A 26,580-nucleotide genomic window follows, 5' to 3' on the forward strand; every position below is an offset into this window, starting at 1 on the left:
TTCCAGGGCACAAAGTAACATAGCACAGGAAAGAAACTACAGCACTAATCTTACTGCAGAAGATGTTGAAAGTAACCAACAGTCACCTGCTGGCAGTTGTGGGACCTGATCAGTAAGTTGTTGAAGGCGGATCGAAGCTGGACTGCTGGAACTGCTGCAGTCTCACCACTGCTGCAGTTATCGAAGACTGTGAGGCTTCTTGCGGTACACCGTAGACTTGGGGGCTCCCCACACAATCACACATTGATAGATCATGTGACCTGGATGGAAAGCTAAGGCGGCGAAAGGACTGACCTCTGATAACAACTCTGTCAGGTGTGAAGATTGTGTAAATGTGCTCCAAGAGTCGGCCAGCTGTATGTGCAGTTGTTCCATCCTCTTGGAAGTAACTGTGGATCGTTTACTCCTCTCTCAGTGCTGCCACAAATCGTATCCACTCGTCTGGGCCACTTTTATATGTCCCACGCTATGTATTACAGAAGGTATTAAACGAATACTGTTTTCCTTTGCAGCTAACACCACCTTCCATATATACACACCACAGTAAATTTCCACACAACAACAGAATAATTTATAACAGAGACAATGAAAGGAATATAGCTTCCCCTCCTCACACACGTCTTCCCGCCTCCAAGTTTCCATAGCGTAACAGTAGAAGATGACATTGTCTTGAACTGCTGGATAATATTTGACCAACATTCCATTTCCGAATTGAGTGCGTGAAGGAAGAATGCTAATCGCTTCTATGAGTGCTCGTTCAAAATGGCTCTGAGCACTATGGGACTTAACATCTTAGGTCATAAGTCCCCTAGAACTTAGAACTACTTAAACCTAACTAACCTAAGGACAGCACACAACACCCAGCCATCACGAGGCAGAGAAAATCCCTGACCCCGCCGGGAATCGAACACGGGAACCTGGGCGTGGGAAAGGAGAACACTACCGCACGACCACGAGATGCGGGCTCTGTGAGTGCTCTCATTAATCTAATCGTGTCTTAGCCATTCCTAGAAGACAGAAACTGTAGTACATCCGTAGATCCATTGTTTAAAGTTGGATCTTTCATGGGGAAGTTTGTCTCGGTCTGGGAAGCCACTGGTAGCTCAGTTTGTTCAGCAACTCCGTGACACACTCCCATGGATCAAACAAATCTGTGACCATTCGTACACCATTCTTTCTGTATGTCTAATATCCCCTCTTAGTCCTAGTTGCTCACCCGCTCGCCAATAGGAAGAGTGTGCAGTGCCACACCTCCAGTGAAACAAAAGTTCAGGGCCCCTTGTCAACGCTGACTCAATCAGCCGGCCACAGATGGTCGGCTCCGATTCGGTCACAGACTTTGACAGCATCAGTACTGAGTTAGAGGACTCAGATATTTAGCACGTATTCTGTGAGTACCAGTAACGAGTAACGTAATCGCACGTAGTACGCACAAGACGATAAGATTCTTTTCTTTTCAGAAATAAAATATACCTTTAATCCTCAAGCACTATGTACAAATCGTTTTGGGTTCCTGCTACCTTCCTTATTTGTGTTTCATTGCTGACTCCCACACTGGCCGACATAACATCATGTGACGAGGATTCGAGAACCAACACTGTCTTCGCTCTTCACCATTCTGTCAAAGCTCGTCACTAATATTTCTGCCTTGACTTTCAGAGGTGCAATGTTACTAATTGTTTTCTTTACTGCAGACTGGCCACAATGTTTTCGCTGTTTGTGTATAATTATTTCGGTGCATCTCTCCTCTCGTTAACGTAGCCTCTAACTCGCCTCCTACACCAACTGCGCCTATGTCTCCTGTTGCTGCTGGCTTTGATCTAACGCATTTCATTCAATTTCAGAATCAACAAATGTCGCAGTTGATGATGCGCATCCATGAATTGGAAAAAGTACTACGCTCAGTTCAACGATCATAATGCTAAACATCAAGTGCAATGTGCTGTGAAACTTTCTTATTTTTTATCGGCGGCTGGTGCAGGGGCATTCCGCCTGGCTGAGAAGTTATTACCGACTAGTAGGCTGCATTTGCTAGTATTTGAAGAATAGACATACCGTCAGTGGGTCACTGAACTTCAGCGTTTGACAGGACAGTGTCGTTTTCAATGTACCCGTGGACAGTACTATACTGACACAATGATTCGTGATGCATTTACGTATAATTTGCCTGAGAGCAGGATTTGTGAACAAATCCGTGTGACGGTGTCGTGGGAAACTTTGACGTGGCTCCCGTCTGCAATGTAATGCAAAGTGACTAACAGGTATGGGCTGGCAACCGACCACCATGCGCGAACAGACCATAGCGCTATGGGCTTAGTAAGTGTCAGTGCATACGTCTGCTGTGAAATCCTGTCCTCGCTTTTTCCACGCATAAAACACAAAATTATCCTTTGTTCAACACTACTTGTTTTCCTTGCCGAAAACCATGTCATGTGCAGTGAGAGACAAATATATTTACCTGTCCGAATGATTTAAAGTTCAAGAACATAGCATTACGCATGCCCTAGTTCAGAAGTGCCAGTGTTCGCAACTCAGGCGCTCTATGGAGCTTCAGCTTGCTGTTTACATCGTCAAATAGAAGCAATATAATAGTTGGTATACAGCACATGTCGAGATTCAATGCAATTTAACTCATCGTATAGTTTCTTTTGCAAATTAGTTCTCGAGCACTTATAAGCGGTGGAAATATAAGAACTTCACGTCTGTAGAATTACTACAACGACGATCGCTTCACATCTGCTTGAGTGGCTCAGTGGATAGGCTGATGGAGTACGAACTAAAACATTAGTGGCCGAATCTAATTGGAGTTTACTATATTTTTTTTAGTTACACCTGTGCAGGTTATATTTTAAGCCTTAATTCGCTAAAAATTGCGCAGTGTGAGCTTTCATAGGTTCGAGATTCTTTCAAGATTCCATTTTATAATACTCCAATCTCCAAACAAACAGACAAATGGTCATAAAAAATATTGGAAATTGACGTATTTATTTGTAATTACTTCAACCGCTAGCTGGTGTCTGTACAGGTCTTAGTTAAGAGAGATATATCAGCTAATTGGCATACGTCACAGGTCTGCTTGAATATTTGCGAACAAATAACTGCTCTCTTTGAAAACGGTGCATCTGAGGCAGGACGTCGTTATGGCGTTGATGGTCCACAGCAAGGAGATGGATTAGACGATTTAAAGATACTACTGAGCGAGAGAGATCTGCAATACCTGAAAGACCACGAGCCTCCACATGAAGACGATGAAGAATTGGACAGGGCGGACAAGAATGGTCCTTTGTCAATCATCCGGGGCCTACTGAGAGCTTCACATTTCCGAGACTCGTCGAAAACTGCTCTCGCATGATTAAAGAGAGATAGAATCAAGTCTCGTCGTGCTTTTATCAAAGAACTGTTGTCAGACGAACAAGTCGTGGATAGACTAGCAAATGTGAGTTCCTGGGAAGATGTCGACTGGAGGACAGTCATTTTCCACGACTGAAACCTTGAGCAAAGCAGACCCACGTACGGAAGGAACGCGAGTCATTTGTCTTCTTCCTCATTATCTTCTTCTGGGGTTCTCACTGCTTACTTCTTCCCTTTAAGCACACTGTTGATCTGCGTTTCACAGTAGCCATTTTGTTGGAAGACTTTCCTCAGGTGTCGCAGCTCGGATGGTAGGCTGCCTTCGCCGCAGACGGCGCGCTCCCTATGTACCAGGATGGTCAGTACTGTTTGTCTTTGTGCTGGATGGTGGCAGCTTGTTGCATGAAGGTATAGTTCCGTATGTGTCTTCTTCCTATGTACTGCATGGCCTAATGAACCATCTGCCTTCCTCTTAATTACAGTATCAAGGAAGGGGAGGCATCCATTTTCCTCCATTTCCATTGTAAATTTGATGTTCGGGTGGATGCTGTTCAGGTGTTCCAGAAACTCATATAGCGCCTGTTTGCCATGTCCCCACACGGAAGAAGTGCTTTGGGTTCTGTCTGGCAGTTTGAAGGGCCACCTCCTCGAAATGTTCCATATAGAGGTTTGCAATCGCAGGAGCCAATGGGGCACCCATGTCCACACCGTCGATCTGCTCGAAGAATTCCCCGTTGGACTGAAAGTAGGTAGTTGTCAGTGCGTGTTCGAAGAGGCTGACTGTTTGTGGTTCAAAGTGTGGGCTAGAAGTGCCAAGGAGTCTTGAAGGGGCACTTTCGTGAAAAGCAACGCCACGTCGAAGGTCACGAGTAGATCCTCCCTTTGTAGTCGCATGTCCCTGAGTATTTTCACGAATTCGGCTGAGTTTCTCACATGGTGGCTGCAGTGTCCCACAAGGGGTTTGAGGATTGTCGCTAGGTATTTAGTGTTGGTTGCACATTGCACTTTATGGCTCAGGACTTTGAATAGCTTTGTACAGCCAATGGCATCACTCAACTTGCAAGTGCTCCGTGTCAGCCTCAGTAGAATGGAGAAGCTGAACAATCTGTACATACGTTCGAGCGACAGATGAACAGTCTACATGTCTCCCACACTCGGGATCAAGCGCTACTACTCTTCCTCGCAACGGACCGCTCCCAGCCCCGCGACGGTTCTCCCTTCTATTCCAGATTTGTACTGTACTTTAATTCAAGATCCTGCTGGGTTGCTGTGCCGCCATCAGAACCAGATTAGTGCTTGTCGATGACGAGTTTCTGTCACAGATTTTATGTCCCCAGATTCGCGTCCTACTGGGATTTTGCGGCTGGTGTGACAGCCCCCGAGTACCTCTTCGGCACAGCCTGTGGACCCGATAGAGCTGTAGCCATCGCCTCCGCCGCCGCAGCAGCTCGACTTCCCGCTGCCGGCCGTGGACCCGGCGCAGAGGTCGGCATTGCCGCTCTCTCCGACTTTCGTCGGACCTTCTCAGGAAAAGGGCGGCCGCCCTTCCGGGAATTTCCAGACGGACGCTCCCCTCAGAGCGCAGGACGGATGTCGGGGCGCGGCTCGGGGTTCGGCGTCGGTCCCACATGTTTCTCCCGACTCCTCACGCCACCCATTTTCCTGCCTTTCCCCTCCCTACCATCAGCCATTGTTGTAACACGGCTCCCTGCAAGACAGTGTTGCCGAGGAGAGGGGGAGGAATGTGGAGTCCTAAAGCATCGACAGCACACCGAACAGCTGAGTGCCGCGGGATTGCATCACAAAGGCGTTGAACCGCGCGCCAGTGGAAAGAGTGGACAGTGCCACACATCCAGGTAGACAAAATTCAGCACCCCTGGACAACGGCCAATTCGGTAGCAGGGTTAAAGTGAATCAGCACTGAGTAATAGGAAACTGATACTTAGTCTGGGTACTGCGAGTAGTAATATACTGCCAATGTAACTGCATGTAGCAGGCACAGGAAGCACAGAATGTATCGTTTCCTGCCTTAATAGAAATAAAGTTTTCTATTAATTACAAAGTGTTTTGTGCAGATAGTTTAGGGTTCCTGTAACTGGACATCGCAAATGCTCTCGTTCCTTGTTTGTGTCAGTGCTCGAAAGTACTGCACGAAGAGTGAATACTTTTACATAAAATGCACTTAATCACCATGATGTATATCTTTGTTGCATACCAATTGAGATGGAATATTAGGATATGAACTTTACCTTTCTGTCACATTTAAAAAATACAGTTTCCATGTCGCTATTGTTGAATATAATAACCATTTAGTTCATTTCACTTTTTTAATCTTACCAGTTCCTTAGATCACTAATTATATAGTAATATTGATTTATAGAATTAAATTTTCCTGGAGACATATGAGTCTCGATTTTACCTTCGATAAGTATTAACACTGAAGAAATGAATTAATATTTGTGCCAGACAAGGAACTTGAACCCCGATCCCCTGCTTATAGGCAGCTGCGCTAACCTTTAGACCACCAAAGCATAATAGCAGTCGCACCTGCTCCGACTACGCTAGTCCATCTCCCTCCCTAACATAAACTTCAACTCTTTTCCCCTTCTTAAATCGTCAGTGCTGCTGAGGCTCTCCAGTAATGGACTTCCTCACGATGGAGATCAAACAGCAGCTGCCTGGAAAGGATACCAAAATTCAAAATAAATGGGTCTGTCACAAAGTGATGCAGACCCCAACTCACCAATGGACGGCCTGGCAATGACGATCGGCAGCCGGTCGGAGTACCTCGCCACCAGCTCCTCTGTCAGGTTCTTCGTCAAGGCGTACGTGTTTGGTAGGTTCCCCAGCATCCTATAACAACATGTAGTTACATTCAGAAATGTGCACGTTACTCCACACTCATCTAGCTTGTGACGTACACTTACCAGCAAAACCATTATCACCACCTGCTCGATAGAATGTTGGTCGACATTTATAACACAGTATATCAGTGATTCTGCATGACTGTATTACATGAGTATTTTCTAGGTTTTCAGGGCTGTGTTGAACGGATGTGCATGCACAGCTTTTGTAGTTCAGGTAAATCACGGGCTGGTTGTTAGTGGTTTTACAGAGGGCATGATCCACGTACTTACTTAACACAAGCCGCAATAGACAGGCTTTTGTGGATACATTGATTTTATGTTCCCCCATCTTCAGATTTATTTACTGGTTGTGAAGAGTATTTCTTCACTTACGACTGCTTACAATTGCTCTCTCAAATTCCGTTGCAAAATTCCACAACGGCATTAGTGAAGAAATAACGCTCACAGAAAGTAAATAAATTTAAACTTCTGAAGGTGGGATATCAAGTATATTCATACGTCATTGCAGAAAAATAAGCACCTGTAAAGGCAACTGGTTGCAGATAATTCATTATAAATTTCCTTCAGTTTCATCAGTCTACATATAATAAGATCCTTCTAATACGAGAAGGAATTAAAAAAAAAAAAAAACTATCGCAGTGAGATAGGCAATCTCACTGAACAAGCCATTGGGATTACCTTTGTAATTTTGGGACACAGGTCATTCGTGTGTTGATATTTGGCGTGTTAATATCCACAAACGCTGTTACCAACCGTTTTTAAAATATCTGTTCAAAAACACTTCAGATGACCAACTATATATGCATTGGCTGTTTCTGTTCCTCTAAATACATTAAGGCGTCATTTCTTTGTCCATTTTAAAAATTCTCTTGAAGTCCATATGTATCAGCTGTGTTACACAGAAAACTAACTGTGAAAATGCGAAGAACACAATGACGAAATGTCGCAGTGATAATACTCGCCCTCACACGCTAACTACACGATGGTTATTCTGAAGGTATTTTGCCTGACATAAATACTGTTCGTCAATATTTCTAGCACAGACAGTACTCGGCCTCTGACGATCGTTATATTGACATATTGACTATGCTATTGAACGTGTGAGGGTCCTGTAACGTCTATGCGACATATTTACCACTGCGGATGGTAAATACGAGGTGTGTCTTGTTAGCACGAAAAACTACTCATCCTCGTGAAAGTATAGTCAATAAGAAAGTAATACGGAAGACCCATGTACAGTGATCCACCAGGGCAGTGTGATACCATTGTAGTACTTCTTGATGCAATAATTTACCAACAGCCGTATAATTTTTAGAAGTTTATTTTATTTTGTGAACGTCTATGTGCTACCAGTTTCGGCATTACATTGACGCCATCTTCAGGCCATACTCGTCATAGTCGTAAAATCGCTATACACGGAAGGAGCCATATAACTGGATCCGTGAATCAATCGTCCTGCAACAGTCTGTGTCGCCTGGCCACCAAGAGCTGTTGCAGGACGATTGATTCACGGATCCGGTTATATGGCTCCTTCCGTGTATAACGATTTTACGACTACGACGAATGGGGCCTGAAGATGGCATCAATGTAATGCCGAAACTGGTAGCACATAGAAGTTCATAAAATAAAATAAACTTCTACAAATCATACGGCTGTTGGTAAATTATTGCGTCAAGAAGTTCATGCCACCCGTCGTCCCGCGATCCATAATGGATCAACGAAGACCCTTGTAGTATGCCGCCAGTTGGTGGTGCTATCTCTCGGTGGAATACTACCGCTTCTCTTCCATGTTCAGTTGAATGTCTGGTGAGGTGACTTTTTGTGCTGGTTTGAAGCTAACGGGAAAAATTGCTTTTCTGAAGAACTGAAGTAAGGTAAGCACAGTTTTATCATCATTAAATGGGATTTATTTGGAAGAACTATTATTTACAGTTAATATTTTGGTTAGCTGCGTCTTTAACTTACGTCACCAATTTGTTTAGAGATTTTGAAATGTTTTAATGCTGGCAGCTTTTTCTAGCCTTGTGGCGTCTGGGGCAAGATGGTTCCACTTTTTTTGAAGGGGACCACTTTGACCTAAACATAGTAAAATATATAACGCGAGTTTTGTCTTACAAATAATACGTAATCACCAAGAAATCTACCTCACAAGGCTTGAAAACAATGCTGGACTCCAGCAAAAGTGCAACATACTATTCAAGCAGTAAGAAGTGGTGAAATGGGCTGCAAAAAAGCGTATATTCCGTGAATGGCGTTGAAGACATGAGTCAAAAACTTAAATCAAGAAGCAACCGAAGACAAAAAAAAACTCTTTGGTTCAAAACGACCTGTTTTCAGTCCTGAAGAGGAGATGAACTGAAAGACTATATTATGAAAATGGGACCAATGATCTTTGGTTTTACGGTAAGAGATGTCAGAAGCGTTGGTTTTGAATTAGCTAAGAAAAACAAAATTAATCATTCCTTGAACAAAGAATCACGTCTTGCTGGAGGAGACTGCTCCTCCAGAATCAAGAGTCGTCAGTCAGAACCGACACTGCGGTCGCCAGAAGGGAATCAATCGCTGGAGCTTACGCCTTGAACAAGTCTAATGTAGATAAATTTTTCTCCATATTAAAAACCACCTTGGATCAAAAACAATTTCCAACGCTTCGAATTTTTTTCGTCGATGAGACTGGTGTAGCTACTGTTCAAACAAAATCAAATGAGGTGCTTACCCTGCAACGAAAGAAGCAGTTAAGGACCATTACATCTGCGAAACGTGGAATTCTGTCCACAGCAGCCATTTGTATTACCGCTGGGGGACATTTCATTCACCGGTTATTACACTACTGCTCATTAATATTGCTACACCACGAAGATGACGTGCCACAGACGCGAAATTTAATCGACAAGAAGAAGATGCTGTGATGTGCAAATGATTAGCTTTCCAGAGCATTCACACAAGGTTGGCATCGGTGGCGACACCTACAACGTGCTGACATGAGGAACGTAGCCAAGTGATTTCTCGTACACAAACAGCAGTTGACCGGCGTAGCCTGGTGAAAAGTTGTTGTGATGCCTCGTGTAAGGAGCAGAAATGCGTACCATCACGTTTCCGACTTTGATAAATGTCGGATTGTAGCCTATCGCGATTGCGGTTTATGGTATTGCAACATTGCTGTTCGCGTTGGTCGAGATCCAATGACCGTTAGCAGATAATGGAATCGGTGGGTTAAGGAGGGTAATACGGAACGCCGTGCTGGATCCCAACGGCCTCGTGTCACTAGCAGTCGAGATGACAGGCGTCTTATCCGCATGGCTGTAACGGATCGTGCAGCCACGTCTCGATCCCTGAGTCAACAGATGGGGACGTTTGCAAGACAACAAACATCTGCACGAACAGTTCGACGACGCCTGCAGCACCATGGACTATCAGCTCTCAGACCATGGCTGCGGTTACCCTTGACACTGCATCACAGACAGGATAGTGTACTCAACGACGAATCTGTGTGCACGAATGGCAAAACGTCATTTTTCGGATGAATCCAGGTCCTGTTTATAGCATCATGATGTTCGTATCCGTGTTTGGCGACATCGCGGTGAACGCACATTGGAAGCGTGTATTCGTCATCGCCATACTGGCGTATCACCCGGCGTGATGTTATGGGGTGCCATTGGTTACACGCCTCGGTCACCTCTTGTTCGCATTGACGGAACTTTGAACAGTTGACGTTACATTTAAGATGTGTTACGACCCGTGGCTCTACCCTTCATTCGATCCCTGCGGAACCCTACATTTCAGCAGGATAATGCACGACCGCATGTTGCAGGTCCTGTACAAGCCCTTCTGTATTCACAAAATGTTCGACTGCTGCCCTGGCCAGCACATTCTCCAGATCTCTCACCAACTGGCTCGTCACAATACGCTAGTCACTACTCTTGATGAACTGTGGTATCGTGTTGAAGCTGCATGGGCAGCTGTACCTGTACACGCCATCCAAGCTCTGTCTGACTCAATGCCCAGGCGTATCAAGGCCGTTATTACGGCTAGAGGTGGTTGTTCTGGGTACTGATTTCTCAGGATGTATGCACCCGAAATTGCGTGAAAATGTAATCACATGTCAGTTCTAGTATAATATATTTGTCCAATGAATAGCCGTTTATCATCTGCATTTCTTCTTGGTGTAGCAATTTTAATGCCCAGTAGTGTATTTTCCCTCACATCCGAATATAAGCCGAGTACGCTGATGGTGCTCCACCAGGAACATTATTTTCTTGTAATTCTTCAATTTGGCTGCAATTTTCTTTATGATTTGACCATTTCCTGAGCCATGCTAAGACATCAGACAAGCATCCTGCTCTTCTCAAATTTGATGCTCACGTAACACACATCACGAACCTGGACGTCATTACGCACGCAAGGGGAAACGATATGCTGACAGTTACAGTTCCGCCTCATTGCAGCCATAAATTGCAGACACTCGGCGTGTTTCCATTTGATACATTTCAGGTCTGCCGTATGAAGTTTCTCCGCAACAATCCTTGACGAGCAGTGATCCAACTCCAAGTGGGCAAACTCTTTGGAGGAGCATATCTGAGGTCGGAAACACCTGTAACAGCTGTTAATGGATTTAAAAGATGTGACATATTTCCTTTCAACTTTTCGAAGAAACTGATTTTTCTGTCTCTTTGCCTTCTGAAAGACCTCTTATTCTCAAAGGTAGGCCTGTATTTTCCAATTCAGAAACCCTGAAAATAAAACCATTTACATCTACAACGTCTAATAATGCACCACACATTCCAGCTCCGATATCACCACAACATAGTTCTTCTTCTCTGGTTATTCCTAAGATATCAGCCCACTACCCAAATCTGTTCAGGTTCGTTTGCAGAAGAGTTATTTGCCATGTCAAGCAATCCATTTAAAAACAGCCGGCTGAAAAGAAGAATTTGAAAGCAGAAGAACAAAAGCAAACGGAATGAAGAAGAATGTGCATAGCATGACAAATATAGCATGGAGGAAACATAAAGTTTCCTATAAGCAAAGCTAAATCAACACCAAGAGGAGAAAAGTTTCTGTTCGGGAGGTTACAAGCAGCGAGAATGAATATGAAGCAGATGGCGCTGAATGCCTGTTCTGTAAGGATAAAGGGTCAAAAAGCGCTGAAGGGTGGATGTGTTGTTCGTATTGCCATGAATGGTCTCGTAAAGAGTGTGCTGGAGTTGATGAAGACTGCGACGATTTCACCTGTAACATTTATATAAACAAATGTAAGAAGTAATTACATGCAGCGACTATTGCATTTTCATCTGAAACTGTTGTTCGAAAATGTTAAATTTCATTTAAAAAAGCCTGTTTTCAGATTTGTTTTTGATAATGTTTAATAATTTTTTATAGGCATGTTAACCCTATACATGCATTAAATTTAATACTACATTGAATTATCGCTTCCTTAAAGTGTAGACGCTATTATTTAATATTATTTGGATTTTTCAACCAGGGTCCTGGGCCAATGTGGTCACTGTGCAGACATTGAGATTATTGCTACTAACATAAATGAGTTGAAGTTTATAAAATTGGTAAACAGTTATTTCAATGTATATACACCAATAGTTCCAAAGGCGAAGTTAGAGACAGTAAGTATGAATGATGTGTCAATTGTAGAGCTTCATTCCGTAAGGTGACCATATTACCGCAGTTCCCCCTACTCATATAAACAACAGAGCGTCGGTGAAATTATTCGAAAATGTGTCACAGGTGGAGCACAATAAGAGCACCTCGCTCCCACTGCAGCAAGTTACTTCCATGGGTGATTGAAACCAATCCTGGGCCACATCCAAGCTGCAACCAATCAGATGTCCAACTGCGGGACAAGCATGCATCCGATGGTGCCCCAGAGTTGTTCCATCAGGTTAAGGTCAGCCAGATTTTGTACTCAAGACGTCAAAGTGGGTCCACTCTCATACTCCTTAAACCACTGTAGCACGATTGTCACCGCTCGACACAGACAGTTTTCCTGCTAGAATATGACATCGCTGTTGGGGTAAACATCAAGCATCAAGGATTGAAGGTGGTCCTGAATAATTTCACTTAATCCGCAAGCTCTCACATTGTATGTGATTACTACTGCAGGTCCTTTACATCCCCAGGTGAATGCCCCACACTGGCTCACACCCATGAGTTATTCTGTTATATCTTCACCTCGATGAATGGCTCACTAACAAACAACCAAAGACGTGATGAAAAAAGAAACGTTATTTATCTGATCAGATGACACATCGCTATTGATCGACGGCACAGTCTTGATGATTGCACTAGTAACTGACAGTTCCGTCTGGTTAAAATGGGAACACATGACGCTGTTATGTTGTTGAGCCCCATGTTAAACAACGTGCTCCAACCAGTGTGTTACGAAAAGTTTGTGCTTGCACCAACGCTCTACTCTATCACTAGAAAGCCATCTATCCTACTTTATAAAGCAGAAAATTTTTCAACGACTTTCTACACACATCACAACAATAACTCATCACGAGCTGACGAGCTTTTCAGGTGACCTGCTATAACAATCTACATTTCCCTGCCATAGGGAGGGTGCCTGTGTTGTTTAGCACCTGCACGGACTCCGGATGCAACAAATAAGGCCCCCACACGACTACGCAATTCTACATCCAGCCGTACTGCAGAACCAAGTCTCTCTCTCTCTCTGTCTACATCAACCTCTACATTTACCCGATTACTCTGCGATTCACACTTAAGTGCCTGGCAGAGGGTTCATCAATTCATTTTCATACTACTTCTCTACCATTCCATTCTCGACTGGCCTATCTGCTGACGTAAACAGCCTAAAATCCGCGCTTCTCACAGTAGTGAATGAGAAAAGAGAAGTTAGACTGATACGATTTTATTTGACACAATTGTAATTAATTTTAACTAATTGATTCTTACAGTAAACTAACAATAGCTCACAACAGGATACATTTTGAAAGAGATGTAGTATTTCCATACTTAAATTTACGTCAGCTCCACATACATTGCTTAAAAATCGCCTCATGTTTAAAGATACTTGTCTCTGAATTGCGTAAAATGGCTTCATGTTCAAAGATTTGCAATATTTCCATTAAAAAAAAATACCTTATGTAATTTTTCCCTTCTCAATTCGTTCGAGCAATCAATCATTCATGATAGGAAACACAGTCATAGCTCAGTCATTCAAAATGATTCAGAAATTTTACTTGTTAGAATGAAATCAGGCGATTATTCTTCTTGTCTGCACGCTCGTGCTTTGCGGCAGTCTGCTAATCTGTACAAATAAAATGCCTCGTAATTTTGGGAGCATTGTATAATCAGTAGGGAAACCTCAGATCAAGCGGATATTTGGCTTTGATAAAGTTTAACCTTCCGAAGAAGTAATGCAGCTCTTAGATTATTAAATGCAGGTTCGTATCCAGTCTTTCGGAAGTTCCCTTCTGATTAACAACTACGCAATATATCTATGAATATCATTAATTCTCAAATGTTAAATACACACCATTTGTGTGAAGGAGCAATATATATATTTCCCTTTTAATCGTACAATTTCGTATCAGTTATCTTCGGTCATAAATCTCAATAATCAGAGTACAGTTCTTCCAAACAAAGCTGAGGCTAATCGGCACGAAGACAATCTCTGAAGCTTTTTTTTCTAACAACCACCAGAGAGACTACTCCAAAGAATAATTATGCGCTGATGGCATAGCTATTGTATGAAACTATTTTGCGCATGGATTCTGCGAGTATGAGGATAGAAATTTTGTAAACGTCATTCAAGGGTAGAATAATTCATCGAATATAAAGAGATATTACACTAACCTTTGGCTTTCTACCTCTGTTTTGTGTAATAGCACATATACGCACAAACACACCTGAATTGGTCACATGTTCAGAAAAGTATGGATCGGAATTTATTGTATGCTTAAAGACTTATAAACATGATAAACATGGAAGCTTCGTTATTACACACACACACACACACACACACAGACACACACACACACACACACTTGTGTTAGATCCCCTCTTTGTTTTCATATGTCAAATACTAAACTCCTTACACATTTGCAGCTACTTGCTGGATGTCCTACAGAGAGAGACAAAGGAGTCTGAGGACACACCGCTGCTAAGAAAACTAACTAATGTTACAATGAATGCCATTTCTCTCTCTCCCTCTAATGTAATGCTATCTTATATGAATCACAAGAAAACGTTTTACGGAGGAACTGAAAAAAAGTTTTAGATCTGATATATTTGTTAAATTCCATGTTCACAAAATAGATCAGAAGAAATCAGAGTGTACAATGATTTTACATGCATTTTTATTCTCTTCATCTCTCGCTATTTTTCACGAACACTCACACTTTACATTTTTTTATGTTTCCAAAAATTTATGTTATTTAAATATTTCATTTATGTATATCATGTGCAATAAAACAAGTCATCATCATCGTTGTTGAGTTAGTAATAACTCCAAGTTAATGTATTCACATTATCTGGAGATACGAAACACCTTTCGCTGAAACTGGTAATTTGCGTGGAGTTATGGTCGAAACTCTGTGTTGCTTAGAACGAATTACACAGTGCACAGTTGTTTTTACGGTATAATTTAACATGTATTCGCAGCAATAATTATTATTAACTTCTTCTGCTGATGAGCATTGCATACCTTTTACTCTGTGCATTATGCATTGCACTTCAGTTTCAAGAGAATATAGTTTTGATCTCAGTCGTATGAATTTTGTAACAGTCTTTCCTAACAATATACGTTTCATGAAACTAAGTTCGTTTCTAGTCGACATAAAAGTTTTATGAGTATGGTGCCGCGTCATATGGTATAAAACTATTGCTGGAGGAAACCTCCTTTTCGGCCACGGTTGCAGCGGCCTTCTTCTGGGTATACTGGTCGAGTAGACAGTGGCCGAAAAGTTGGTTTTCTCCAGCAGTATTTTTATACGATATGACGCGGTACCATACCCAGAAAACTTTTACCTCGACTGATTTTTGCCGCGGAAACCTACGCAATTATATTCGTTTCTGTTGTTGTGTGCGTTGATATAAATGTTATTATTAAGGTAAACTGATGTTTCATACCGTATGTACACAGCTCTGTTAATAGCTTCATAAATGACTACAGTGCTTATGTGATATAGTAGACTATTCCCTTATTATATGTGGTACACGTTTTAACACTTTTTAGCATATAGTCACAATGAAAATCTACAAGCAGCGTCTCTGAAGCATCTAAAGAATTGGTGTAGCAATTTTAAGAGAACTGCCCACATCTGTCGGTAATGTGAAGAGGATACAAGAGAGCACAACAACCACACCAAGTGCAGATGTAGGTGACACAGGGTTGTCGTAGACTATGTAATAAAATCAGAAAATCAGCAGTGGGAATCAGCCATGAGTTCCGAAGTGTTACCAACAGTCTCGTTATCATAGTGGGTATGCAATAGGGAAGTAAAATGAGTGGGGTGCAACGGTTGAGCAGCTCACCATAAGCCGCACATTTTTGTAAGTGGTAAGAGTGCCTGAGGTGCTGTAAAGAGCGACGCCACTAAACACTGGTTAACTGGAGGTGAGTGATTTGGACAGATAAATTTGGACAGGTAATTCGCGCTACACCGTGTGGCAATGTGATGGAGGATGTTGTCTGCCAACAGTGAAGTACGGGTGAGGAGGTAATTTTAAAATATGTGGAGATTTTTTTGTGTGGTTAGGGTCTGAACCACTTATGGCGCTTAAGAAAACGTTAAATACAGAAAGACATGAACACATGTTAAAACATGGAAACACTGGATGAACAGTTAAGAGATTATAGCTGCTTTGTATCAACATGGCAATGCACCCTACCATAAAGCATCATGTGTGCATCTGAAATGGACCGGCTTGTCCAGAGTCTGATGTTAATCAGATCTAAAATCTCTGCTCTGAGTTACAATGCCATCTTCCCCCAGGCCTGAATGTTCAACATTCTCTGGATGATCTTCACTCAGAATGGGCTGCCATTGTTTTACAGTTTTTCGGGCACTCATTGAAAGCATCTATAGAAGAGATCAAGCCATCACAAACATAAAGTGTGGCTACACATACTGTGTACGTCCAATATCGTAACATTTTCTGCAGGTTGGAGAGCAATTCGTTTCAGTTTTATTCTCTAACATGGCAGCAATGCCAAAGTGCGGGGCAAATTGTTTTAGTTTTGTTTGTTGCTTATCTGTAACTATGGGGAGAGAATGAATATGTCCTTCACGTTCCCGACTAGAATACAGTGTCTACCGAATTACCAGCACGTATCGAATCTTTTTACTGGAATATTCCACATTTTTTCTTGGGCTACTAATTTTCTTGCGAGCTTCGAAAACAGAAAACAATAATTCCCTTCAAAATGAATTAATATATCGCACAGAGGAGTTCCGTAAAACATCAAACATTCTTTGAAATTTAGGAAGGTTGCCCAAAAACTCAACTGCAGGATAGGAAATAGCATATGAGAACATTCCTTAAGGTGACAGATATACATACAATTATGTTTTGCACATTTGGAAATAAGTCACATAATTACTGCAAGGCTTTTGCATATCAAACCGCACACATAGCATTTTGGGAACATATGGCAAGGAATCACATTCAAATTGATTAGGGAATTGAAAACACAGGGGGAATGGTGGCGCCAATATCATATGGTCCACTTTGATTTCTAACAGAGTGCAGTACGTTAGGCATGCTTAGCTGGCGTATATCTTGTCACGTTCTCTTCGCAATCGCTGACAACTGGTTTGGCATGTTAGACATGGGTGCCTCACATAGACAGAAAGAGACAACAATACAATATGCATTTGAGTTCCTTAAACACTCATACCTTTTCCTTGTTGTCAGAAATGTATTCGCAAAACATGCAGATTTGTGATGGAGTATCTTCGTTTGTATCTTAAAACATTCATATCTCTGACTTCATGCTCCTTGGAGATGTGGAAAGGCGATATGTGATGGTTGTATCGGTAAGGTAAAACTTTCCGACTAAACACGTTTGTTGCCTATCACAACTTTGCGGCTCAAGATAGTTGAGAGTTATAAAAACTGAACAGTCATAATGAGTATTTTGTCACTGTTCCTGCGCCACCAAATTTGTTACCATTACTTTACTCTTCACAATCATTGTCATCGTTCAACTCGTTATCCTTTTCTCGACTCAAAATTTAAGAACAATATGCATTACATAATATGTTTACTAATACAATTCCTATTCGGCTTATCAGTTGCTTGTTGTAATACGACGCGCACGGATTCTTTTGCTTACATGCTATACAACTTAAAGCATCGGGGCAAAGAGAGGAGTAAAAGGTGTTGATGAAGGGTGACCGCCATCTAATACTGAGCTCACGACGTGTCAACGCCAGAGCTGGAGCACCAGCACTGGCTTATGTCGAGGACTGCATAATACACCTGCGGTCCAGATTCAAACTGTCGGTAGTGGTAAACTTGACTTCCTGAATACAGCTGTATCATGTCCGTGATATTTTTTGTTAAAGTGTACAACATGGACATAGTGTATTTCGAAAATAGTGACATGAACTACAATATTCCTTTCATACGTATCCTGTAGAAAAACTGATTATATAGAAACGTCAGTTCCAACTCATAATGTACCACGCACTCGAGCAATAAGAGACATTAAAATTTCTTATTTAAAAGAAGAACATTGTGGCTCCCTCTTCTCACATAAAAGGTCATTGTCTTTCGTTGCGATCCAAACGCTTTTTCAGAAATTAATGTAAAAATAATACACACAGATGCTGTTCTCTTCCCTTTTGCTATTGCAAACGTATTGTTCACAGCAGCTATAACGCTGAGAAAATCTATTGCTAACACACATTTTTCGTACAGTTGTTGACATCTAGAACAAAATTTTCACTCTGCAGCGGAATTTGCACTGATATGAGACTTCCTGGCGGATTAAAACTGGATGAGGGACCAGGTCTCGAATTTGGCACCTTTGCCTGCAGAGGCAAAGGTCCAAGCTCGACTCTCGGTATGACATACGGTTCTAATTTGCCAGGAAATTTCATATCAGCCCAAACTCTGTTGAAAAGTGAAAATTTCGTTCTGGTAACATCCCGCAGGTTGTGTCTAAGTCATGTCTTCACAATATCCTTTGTACCAGGAGTACTAGTCTTGCGAAGTCCGCAGTAGTTTCTGTGAAGTCTGGAAGTTAGGAGACGAGGTACTGGGAGAAGTACCTCTGTGAGGACGCGTTATGGGTCGTGCTTGGGTAGCTAGATTGGTAGAGTACTTGCCTGCGAAACGCAAATGTCCCGAGTTCGAGGCTCTGTCTGGCATATTGTCTTAATTTGCCAGAAAGTTTCAGTGTTGACATTCTTATATACCAATACATTGTTGATAATAATAATAATAATAATAGTACTGTAAACTGTACTGTTTTGAAAATCTTAATAACAGTAATAATAATAATAATAATAATAATAATATTAGTACTTATTATTATGTACAGAAAATTATTTAAGAAAATATTTTATTTCAGTATTCACGTCAGGTAAATTTGCAACAACAGACTCTTCTCAATAAGACTTCCCTCTTAGAAAGCATTACAACATTATCTTTACATATTTTCTGGTTGTATTATTGATTTCAGCTGAGACCCAAGTAGCCACAGAAATATTGACAAAATCATCAACGTGAAACTATATTTCTTGATACAGGCGAACATATTTGTAACCATGAACTTTTCTAACCTTTACTCACACTTAGAGCAGTTTGGACTCAAGAATGTGTCATGACTTTTTCAAAAATATTTATTATATTTTCCACACTGTGTGTGTGTGTTTTGTGGTTATTGCTTTCTAGACACATCTTACAGCGTGCATGTCTAGTAGGTTTTCTTGTTGTCACTGATTCTGACACATCTGCTGCATCTTCAGGGTTTCGAGGCACCTCACTATTATCAGAAGACATTGTATCCTTTGGAAATATTTCCTTGATGCAATGTGTTCTACTACCAGAGACTTTCTGGGTTTATCCAAGAATATAAAGCCCCTAAAAATCTGATGTCTTCATTATTTCATTTTTAGCACTATCCAAAATGCTACTGCAAATGAACTTTGCACGTCACTTATATTCCTGGTTGCATATCTGGCAACTCTTGATGATATTCGAAGACGACAGGCGATCATGGTGTGCTGGTGGGTGTAACTGCTATGGACCGTCGACACTGTCACCAGAACACTCGCTTCGGATGCATTGCTTTCATGATCTTCAAATTTGGAAAGTGTTCCCTCATCTGATGAGGAATTTACTAATTGTGCCATTTCAACATCAGTTAACTATCACACTGAGATGGTGTCACAGTTCAAAATGAGCAGAAACAATAAAGACTCAAATAATTTAAAAAATCTTGTAAAACGCAATTAAAATGCACATGCTGTAAATGCAGAGGCTTTATTCATTGTTCACAGTGAGCTGGAACTATAAAATTATTACTACCACAAATTATAACAGAAAACTAAAATATATTAGGCATTAAAGCAATAATATTTGTGTTACCTCATTATGATCGGCTCATTACATATGTAATTGTTCAAATGGTTCAAATGGCTCTGAGTACTATGGGACTCAACTGCTGTGGTCATCAGTCCCCTAGAACTTAGAACTACTTAAACCTAACTAACCTAAGGACAACACACACATCCATGCCCGAGGCAGGATTCGAACCTGCGACCGTAGCAGTCGCACGGTTCCGGACTGCGCGCCTAGAACCGCGATACCACCGCGGCCGGCATGTAATTGTTAATATTTATGACCAAAGTGCTTAAAGTATTTTTACACATCCATTGCTAACGCGTTTTCATAAAGTTGTGATGGTATTCAAACAATGAAAAATGAAATTAGTAACATTACGGGTCATATAGATCCGATCTGAACAGCACGGTTCAGACGAAATGTTTTGCAGATTCTGAACACTTTTTTTGCATTTAGAGTGAATCTCATGTAATATTCTATTTATTACCGTGAACTCTTCTAACCGGCACACAGTCACCACTGGCACCTAGACAGAATCAGCTTTCATCAGAAGCAACAACACCTTACCCTCTTCTGAGCTCTGTATTGTCACCACTGAAGCCGCAGATAGAGGTGGTTTGGGATCAGTGGAATACACGCTACAGGGCGTGTTACTCGGAGCTATGCTTGAAGTAACCGTAGCCATATTACACGAAATTGTTCAAACCCGGTGAGGTTTTCATAATAGCGACTTTGTCGTAGTACTCACATTATATAAAACTTGACACAAAATGGAATACAGTGCCATTTCGATTTTATTACGGCAGATACAGATACTTGTTGCCTAATGAAAATGTCTAAAATATCTACGTAAATTATAACGAACTATTGGTTGCAAACGATGACATTCCGAAAATTGTTGAAAACCGTGATTCTCTTTGTACATTGATAAACCAAAACATTATGACAACCGCCAACGCCTGTTGGTGTTGCGGGCACGTGACGCGGTAATAAAGGCATGAAAGCGGAGCAGACACGGACGGGGGATCATCCTAGTGAAGATATGGTCTGAAAATGAGGAAATCTTGCAATAAGCTACTTTGATAAAGGGCAAATTATTATTATACAGAGCCTGTGAACGAGTATCTCGAAAAAGGCAGAAATGGTCGAATGTTCACATGCTACTGTCGTGAGCATCTGAGAAAAGAGACAGGAGGACAGTGAAACTACCACTAGGTGCTAAATGGTTGGACGTCCACGACTGATCACAGAAAGTGGGGTCTGGAGGCTTGTCTGCTCTGTAAAGTAAGATAGGTAGTGATCTGCAGCATGTCTACCGAAGGAGAACAATGCTGTTGCGCGCACAAGTGTTTCGGAGCACGCCATTTACAACACGTTGTTGAACAAGGATCTTCGCAGCAGACCGTCACTACTTGTTCACATGTTGACCCAACAACACTGTCAATTACAACTGTAGCAAACACGGGACCATCGGAATTCGACCGTCGATGAATGGAAACGTGTCGGCTCTTCGGCTGAATGAGCTCCCAGCTGATACACTATGTCGATGGTAGTCTCCACAAACGCCGTCATCGATGTAAACGACGGCTCGAAACGTGCAGTGCGCCACGGATGCAGGCTGGTGGGAGTGATATTATGCTATGGGAGACATTCTCCTGCACTTGGATGGGACGTGTGGTGGTAATCTAAGACATGCTGGAAATTGAGAACAACACGCATCACTTCATGCCTGATGTCTTTCCCGACGGTGATGTTCTTTCCAGCAGCCTCGGAGCCAAAACTGTGGTACAGTCGTTTGAGCAGCATTACAGTGAACTCAGCTCGATGTGTCGCCTTACGTAAATCCTCTGGAACCCGTCTGTCTCTCCTTCGTGCCACCCGTTGTTTACGAGAGTTACATACCTTGTATGTAGACATCTAATACCGCAGTCCTCCGTAATCCTACCAGCAAACTGTCGAATCCCTGATACGTAGAATCAATGATTTATTTCCTTCCAAAGACGTACAGACAAGCTATTAAGCAGGTGATCATAATGTTTTCCCTTATCAGTGTATTTTTATACTGTGTGACAGCATAGGTTCACAAGTGATATGGGCTGTAAGACAAATACAACTGTGATTTCTTTTTACATACACGGATCAGCGAGAACATTATGACAATAAACCTGCTATTGATATAACGCAGCCCAGGTAATAGTTGTGTCACCTGGAGAGGAATGACTGCTAGTCAGACACAAGCGCCATGCATCTGATATGAGTGATCGTACTGACTGTGTGTAGAAGGAGGAAGTCTCACGATGTATCTTAGTTTGACTGAGGGCAGATTTTGATGGCCCAGAGACGGCATGAAAATTTTGGAAACTGCATGACTTCTCGGATGTTCAAGGAGAGCTGTGGCGAGCGTCTTCAACACAAGGTGGAACCACGTCATAACGCCGTGCAGTGCGACGTCGTAGGTTGGGAAGACTGCTGAAAGAGGACAAGCGGTGAATTGTGGCGGTACTAACATCAGAGTTTACTGCTGAGCAGAGTAAAAGTGTATCTGAACAGACAGAATACCGAACACTCATACCGATAGGTCCCTGAAGCCGACTACCCACCCGTGTGCCAGGGTGCATACCACGACATTGGCCACTACAAGAGAAATGGGGACGTGAACATCGACTGAGCGTTGACGCATTGTCAGAGCTTTCCACGGTCTGATGAATCACAACATGATCTTCATCGTACCAGTGGGAAAGCGCGAATCCGTGGTATTCGTGGGGAACAGATCCTCGACATCCGTATTACAGGACAGAGACTAGTTGGAGGCGGCTCAAGCATGCTCTGGGGAACATTCACACGGGCATTCATGGGTCCGCCGGCTTGAGTGGCCGAGCAGTTCTAGACGGTACAGTCTGGAGCCGCGCGACCGCGACAGTCGCAGGGTCGAATCCTGCCTCGGGCATGGATGTGTGTGATGTCCTTAGGTTATTTAGGTCTAAGTAGTTCTAAGTTCTAGGGGACTGATGACCACAGTAGTTAAGTCACATAGTGCTAAGAGCCATTTGAACCACTCATGAGTCCAGTGGGGTTGTACAAGGCACCATGATGACCAAGGAGCATGGTACACTGGTTGCACACCTTCAGGACGATCATGTTTGCCAACAACAGCAGCGTTTTTCAGGCAAGATAATGCGTCATAAGACCAGTAGTGTGATACAGTGGATTGAGGAACACAGTGGTGGGTTCCAATTTATGTGTTGGCCCCCAACTCGCCAGATCTGAACCCGATCTAACACATCTGGGATGTAATTGAATGTGGTGTCAGAGTTAGGTACGTAATCATATCGTTTGGGCTGACTGGTGTATAAAAACAAATTATTTCCATAGTGTTTTTATCTATTCATATCCTCTGTAGTGTATTAAAATGATCTTACCTCATTAATTTAAACATGAGAATTGGGAAAAATTTACTAATTATTATGAAGGTTTTAAGGCAGATGTGGCAATACTGTATGCAACTTATTTTATATTGTGCACACACATATCACATGAAATTTAATGTAGAGGAAGTACAGTTTTTACAGAGGTAGAAAGAGAGAGACATAGAAAACTTACTGTGATGTATAAATCGGAGAGACGATTATGAGGCCGATATTTAAATATTGTACATGATTTTACCTTGATGAGTCCACAAGTCTGTGACAAAATTGAATTATGAGGCAACACAGTATTTTGCAGAGGTGCAAAGAGAGAAATAGGAAATGTGCTGTGGTTCATAAATCAATGAAAAGCTGATGAAGTAGATGTGGAAATATTGCACATAATTTTTTGGTGTTCTGTACAAATATGTGAGATGAAATTTAGTCATAAGGCACCACATTCAGAGGTGCAGTATTACACAGGTTGTGTGCGTGCGTGCGTGCGTGCGTGTGTGTGTGTGTGTGTGTGTGTGTGTGTGTGTGTGTGTGTGTGTGTGTGTGTGCCTACTCAGTTCAGAGGCGATTAATTGTATCATGGCGCCAATTCAAGTGAGGCCCCATATTATGCACTTCAGAGATACATATGTTTCAACATGACGAGGCTTTTACGCATTTGAAGTGAAGCTCACGCAATTTTAAAATATAGAAATAAGGCATAGCTCTAAATGTGACCCCATTTTTACGCAATTCAAATGACTGGCAGCCCTATTTTATTACTAGGCTGTGATGGGCTGCAAACAGGAGGATAAGGGAAATGTAGGATATGGATACTAGGTCTGTGCAGTTTCTAGCCCATTTACGCTTTTAAAAATCATTTAAGTGTAAATTTGATCCTGCATGCTAACTGGATTTCTACTCCTGTGATTAGTTTTGCTTGATCATCTCATTTTAAATTGCTCTGTACTCCAAGACTCTTTTAAGGATGGGAATGCTGGTGAAATCGTTGGCCTGGCGTATTTGCTTACTTGTGCACAATATGTAAATTTTTTAAAAATGTTTTTAGGCAACTCCCAAGCCTTGCACCAAGCATAGACCCTCTGCAGAGTTTCCTGTACATTTTTACAATTTACTTTCCTTGTTGCTTCTGTGTATATATGACAGCGTTTTCCTCAAAAATCTTCATAGATCTTCTGACTAACTGTTTATACATATTTTAAATGTAATGGTCCAATAACAATTCCTTGGGATAGATACAAAGTCAGTTTTATGTTTCCATTCAGGATGACATGCAGTTTGGCGTTGTATCAAACGCCTTCCAGAAGTCAAGGAAGACGGTACCAACCCGAGTGCCAGTGGCACGAGATCGTCATCTCATGGATCAATAGAACAAGTTGGGTTTCACACGTTCTCAGTTTTCAGGACTCCTGTTGTTTCCTAGGGAGGGAATTTTCGGTCCCCAGGGATGTCGTAAAACGCGAGAATAGAAAATGTTTCGAAATTCTACAACAGCCCGACCTTAGAAGCATTGGTTTGCCCATACCGACCCTTCATGGAAATGGGAATGACCTGCACTTTTATCCAATCGCTAGGAACGCTCGGCTTCTCCAACAGCTTACGGTATACTTCTGCCGGAAGACGAAAACAAGTTCTTTTGAATACCCTATGTATAATCATATCGGTATTATCACCGGCCGGTAGCTGGTTCGAATCCTGCCTCGGCTGTGGATGTGTGCGATGTCCTTAGGTTAGTTAGGTTTAAGTAGTTCTAAGTTCTAGGGGACTGAAGACCTCAGATGTTAAATCTCATAGTGCTCAGAGCTATTTGAACCATTTTTTTTGTAATTATTTGACGACATGCAAGTCACTGCAAGATAAGCTAAAAGTTAAGGATCGAATGCTACTGCCCTGACTAGTGTTTTCCCGTGGTTTCCACTGACTATAGGGTGAAGTGCATGAACTACACCCATCAGAAGAGACAGCGTCCCGGTCTCATACTCTTTTCAATCCCAGCACTTCGTTCTTTATCTTCCATTTTTATCTTTCTCTCTTGGTTCCTGTACGTAATATATATTCCGACTCTGTAGCTTACATACACGAGAATTCAAACTCCTTATAGCATTTTACATTTTCGAACTCTTTTTCTGGTTTGACGTATCCTACGTCACGGTAGCCTAACAGGTGCTGAGTTTCAATTCAATACAAAACAATATATCATTACCGATATTAGTTCCATACCTCGTTAGCCTCCATAGATGAAGTGCGGGATGTCTGATGGCCATGTAAATAGCAGAGGCAGAAGTCCCGTTACTGCCAAGTATTTTTCTTTTGTGCAAATGCTGGAATGGGGAGCACACAGCTTCAGGATACCAGTTGGCACTTGACTGAGAAGTATCAGCTTCAGCTGTCACTGTGGGACGCTCGTCTCACACCACTGTATACCATATTCTGATGACACGATTGGCAAATGATGAGACGGTGGCAGGTTGGTATTCATGATCCTTAAAGACTGAAAGTGGAACTCATGTAGCTGATTATCTGGGAGCAATCTGTTTGTGATCATCAACCACCCATTTAAGTTTGACCCTAATGGGTTGGGGAAAGCTCTGCACATGCCTATCTTCTGGCCCAACGCAATCGCCGATGATAACACGAGAAATCTATGAAAGGGCGCTGAATTTATGAGTTCATTCATAAAACTCTTCATGACATTTCTCCATTGATGGTCGTATTGAGATGAGTAGTCTTTGATATATGTACTTACATTCAGTCACGGGGAATGTCCCGAAAGAATAACGCCAACATCAAGGGAAGAGTGCTCTGAGGACCACAGTAGTGAATTCCACTTGACATCCTAGTCTTTACATTGGCCATATCTAGGATGTAATCGAACACCATTTCAGAGATCACGAGACACCTCCTCATAATCCTTGGGAACTATATGAGTTGAGTGCGAATATGCGGACACGCTCTGCAAACTGGTATAAGCTGCTATGGGGTTCATAATACGATGTGATATTTTGTATAAATGTTTTTTGATGTTGGCCACTGGTGCATGTTGCAATTTTTGGCTGATAGATATAATTGATTAAACCATTCTAGATTACTATCTATTTAATAATTCGAAAAGTGAACTGTTTTTATTTTCTTACTTTGGTGTTATAAGCTCTAAAAGATCGTCATCCATCGAGGAAACAATATTCATAACCTTTTCGGGGTCTGCTTTTGCTGGATACAGTCTTTCTTCGATGACTTGATGGTCTGAGTGGCAGAAGGAGGTCGAAATGTACACAAATACCTGAAAAACAACATTTTTTAGAGATTCTATTAGTAAAACAGTATTATCAATACATGTTGTAATTATAAATCATATTCCTGAAATCACGGTACTTTTGAGTACAAACAGTATA

The 26,580-nt window shown here is 41.9% G+C and overlaps 1 protein-coding gene across 1 annotated transcript in view; it reads right to left on the reverse strand.

Moving 5' to 3' along the window:
- LOC126285287 (fatty acyl-CoA reductase 1-like) overlaps positions 1-26,580 on the reverse strand; it is a 148,272-nt gene that overhangs the window by 53,913 nt on the left and 67,779 nt on the right. Inside the window, exons 4-5 of the mRNA XM_049984576.1 lie at positions 26,323-26,468; positions 6,095-6,204 (exon numbers count right to left, since the gene is read on the reverse strand). Of these exons, the coding sequence (XP_049840533.1) occupies positions 6,095-6,204; positions 26,323-26,468 (256 nt within the window). The remainder of the gene's footprint in view (positions 1-6,094; positions 6,205-26,322; positions 26,469-26,580) is intronic.

Source organism: Schistocerca gregaria, chromosome 8, assembly GCF_023897955.1.
Source record: "Schistocerca gregaria isolate iqSchGreg1 chromosome 8, iqSchGreg1.2, whole genome shotgun sequence".
Classification (NCBI taxonomy): domain Eukaryota; kingdom Metazoa; phylum Arthropoda; class Insecta; order Orthoptera; family Acrididae; genus Schistocerca; species Schistocerca gregaria.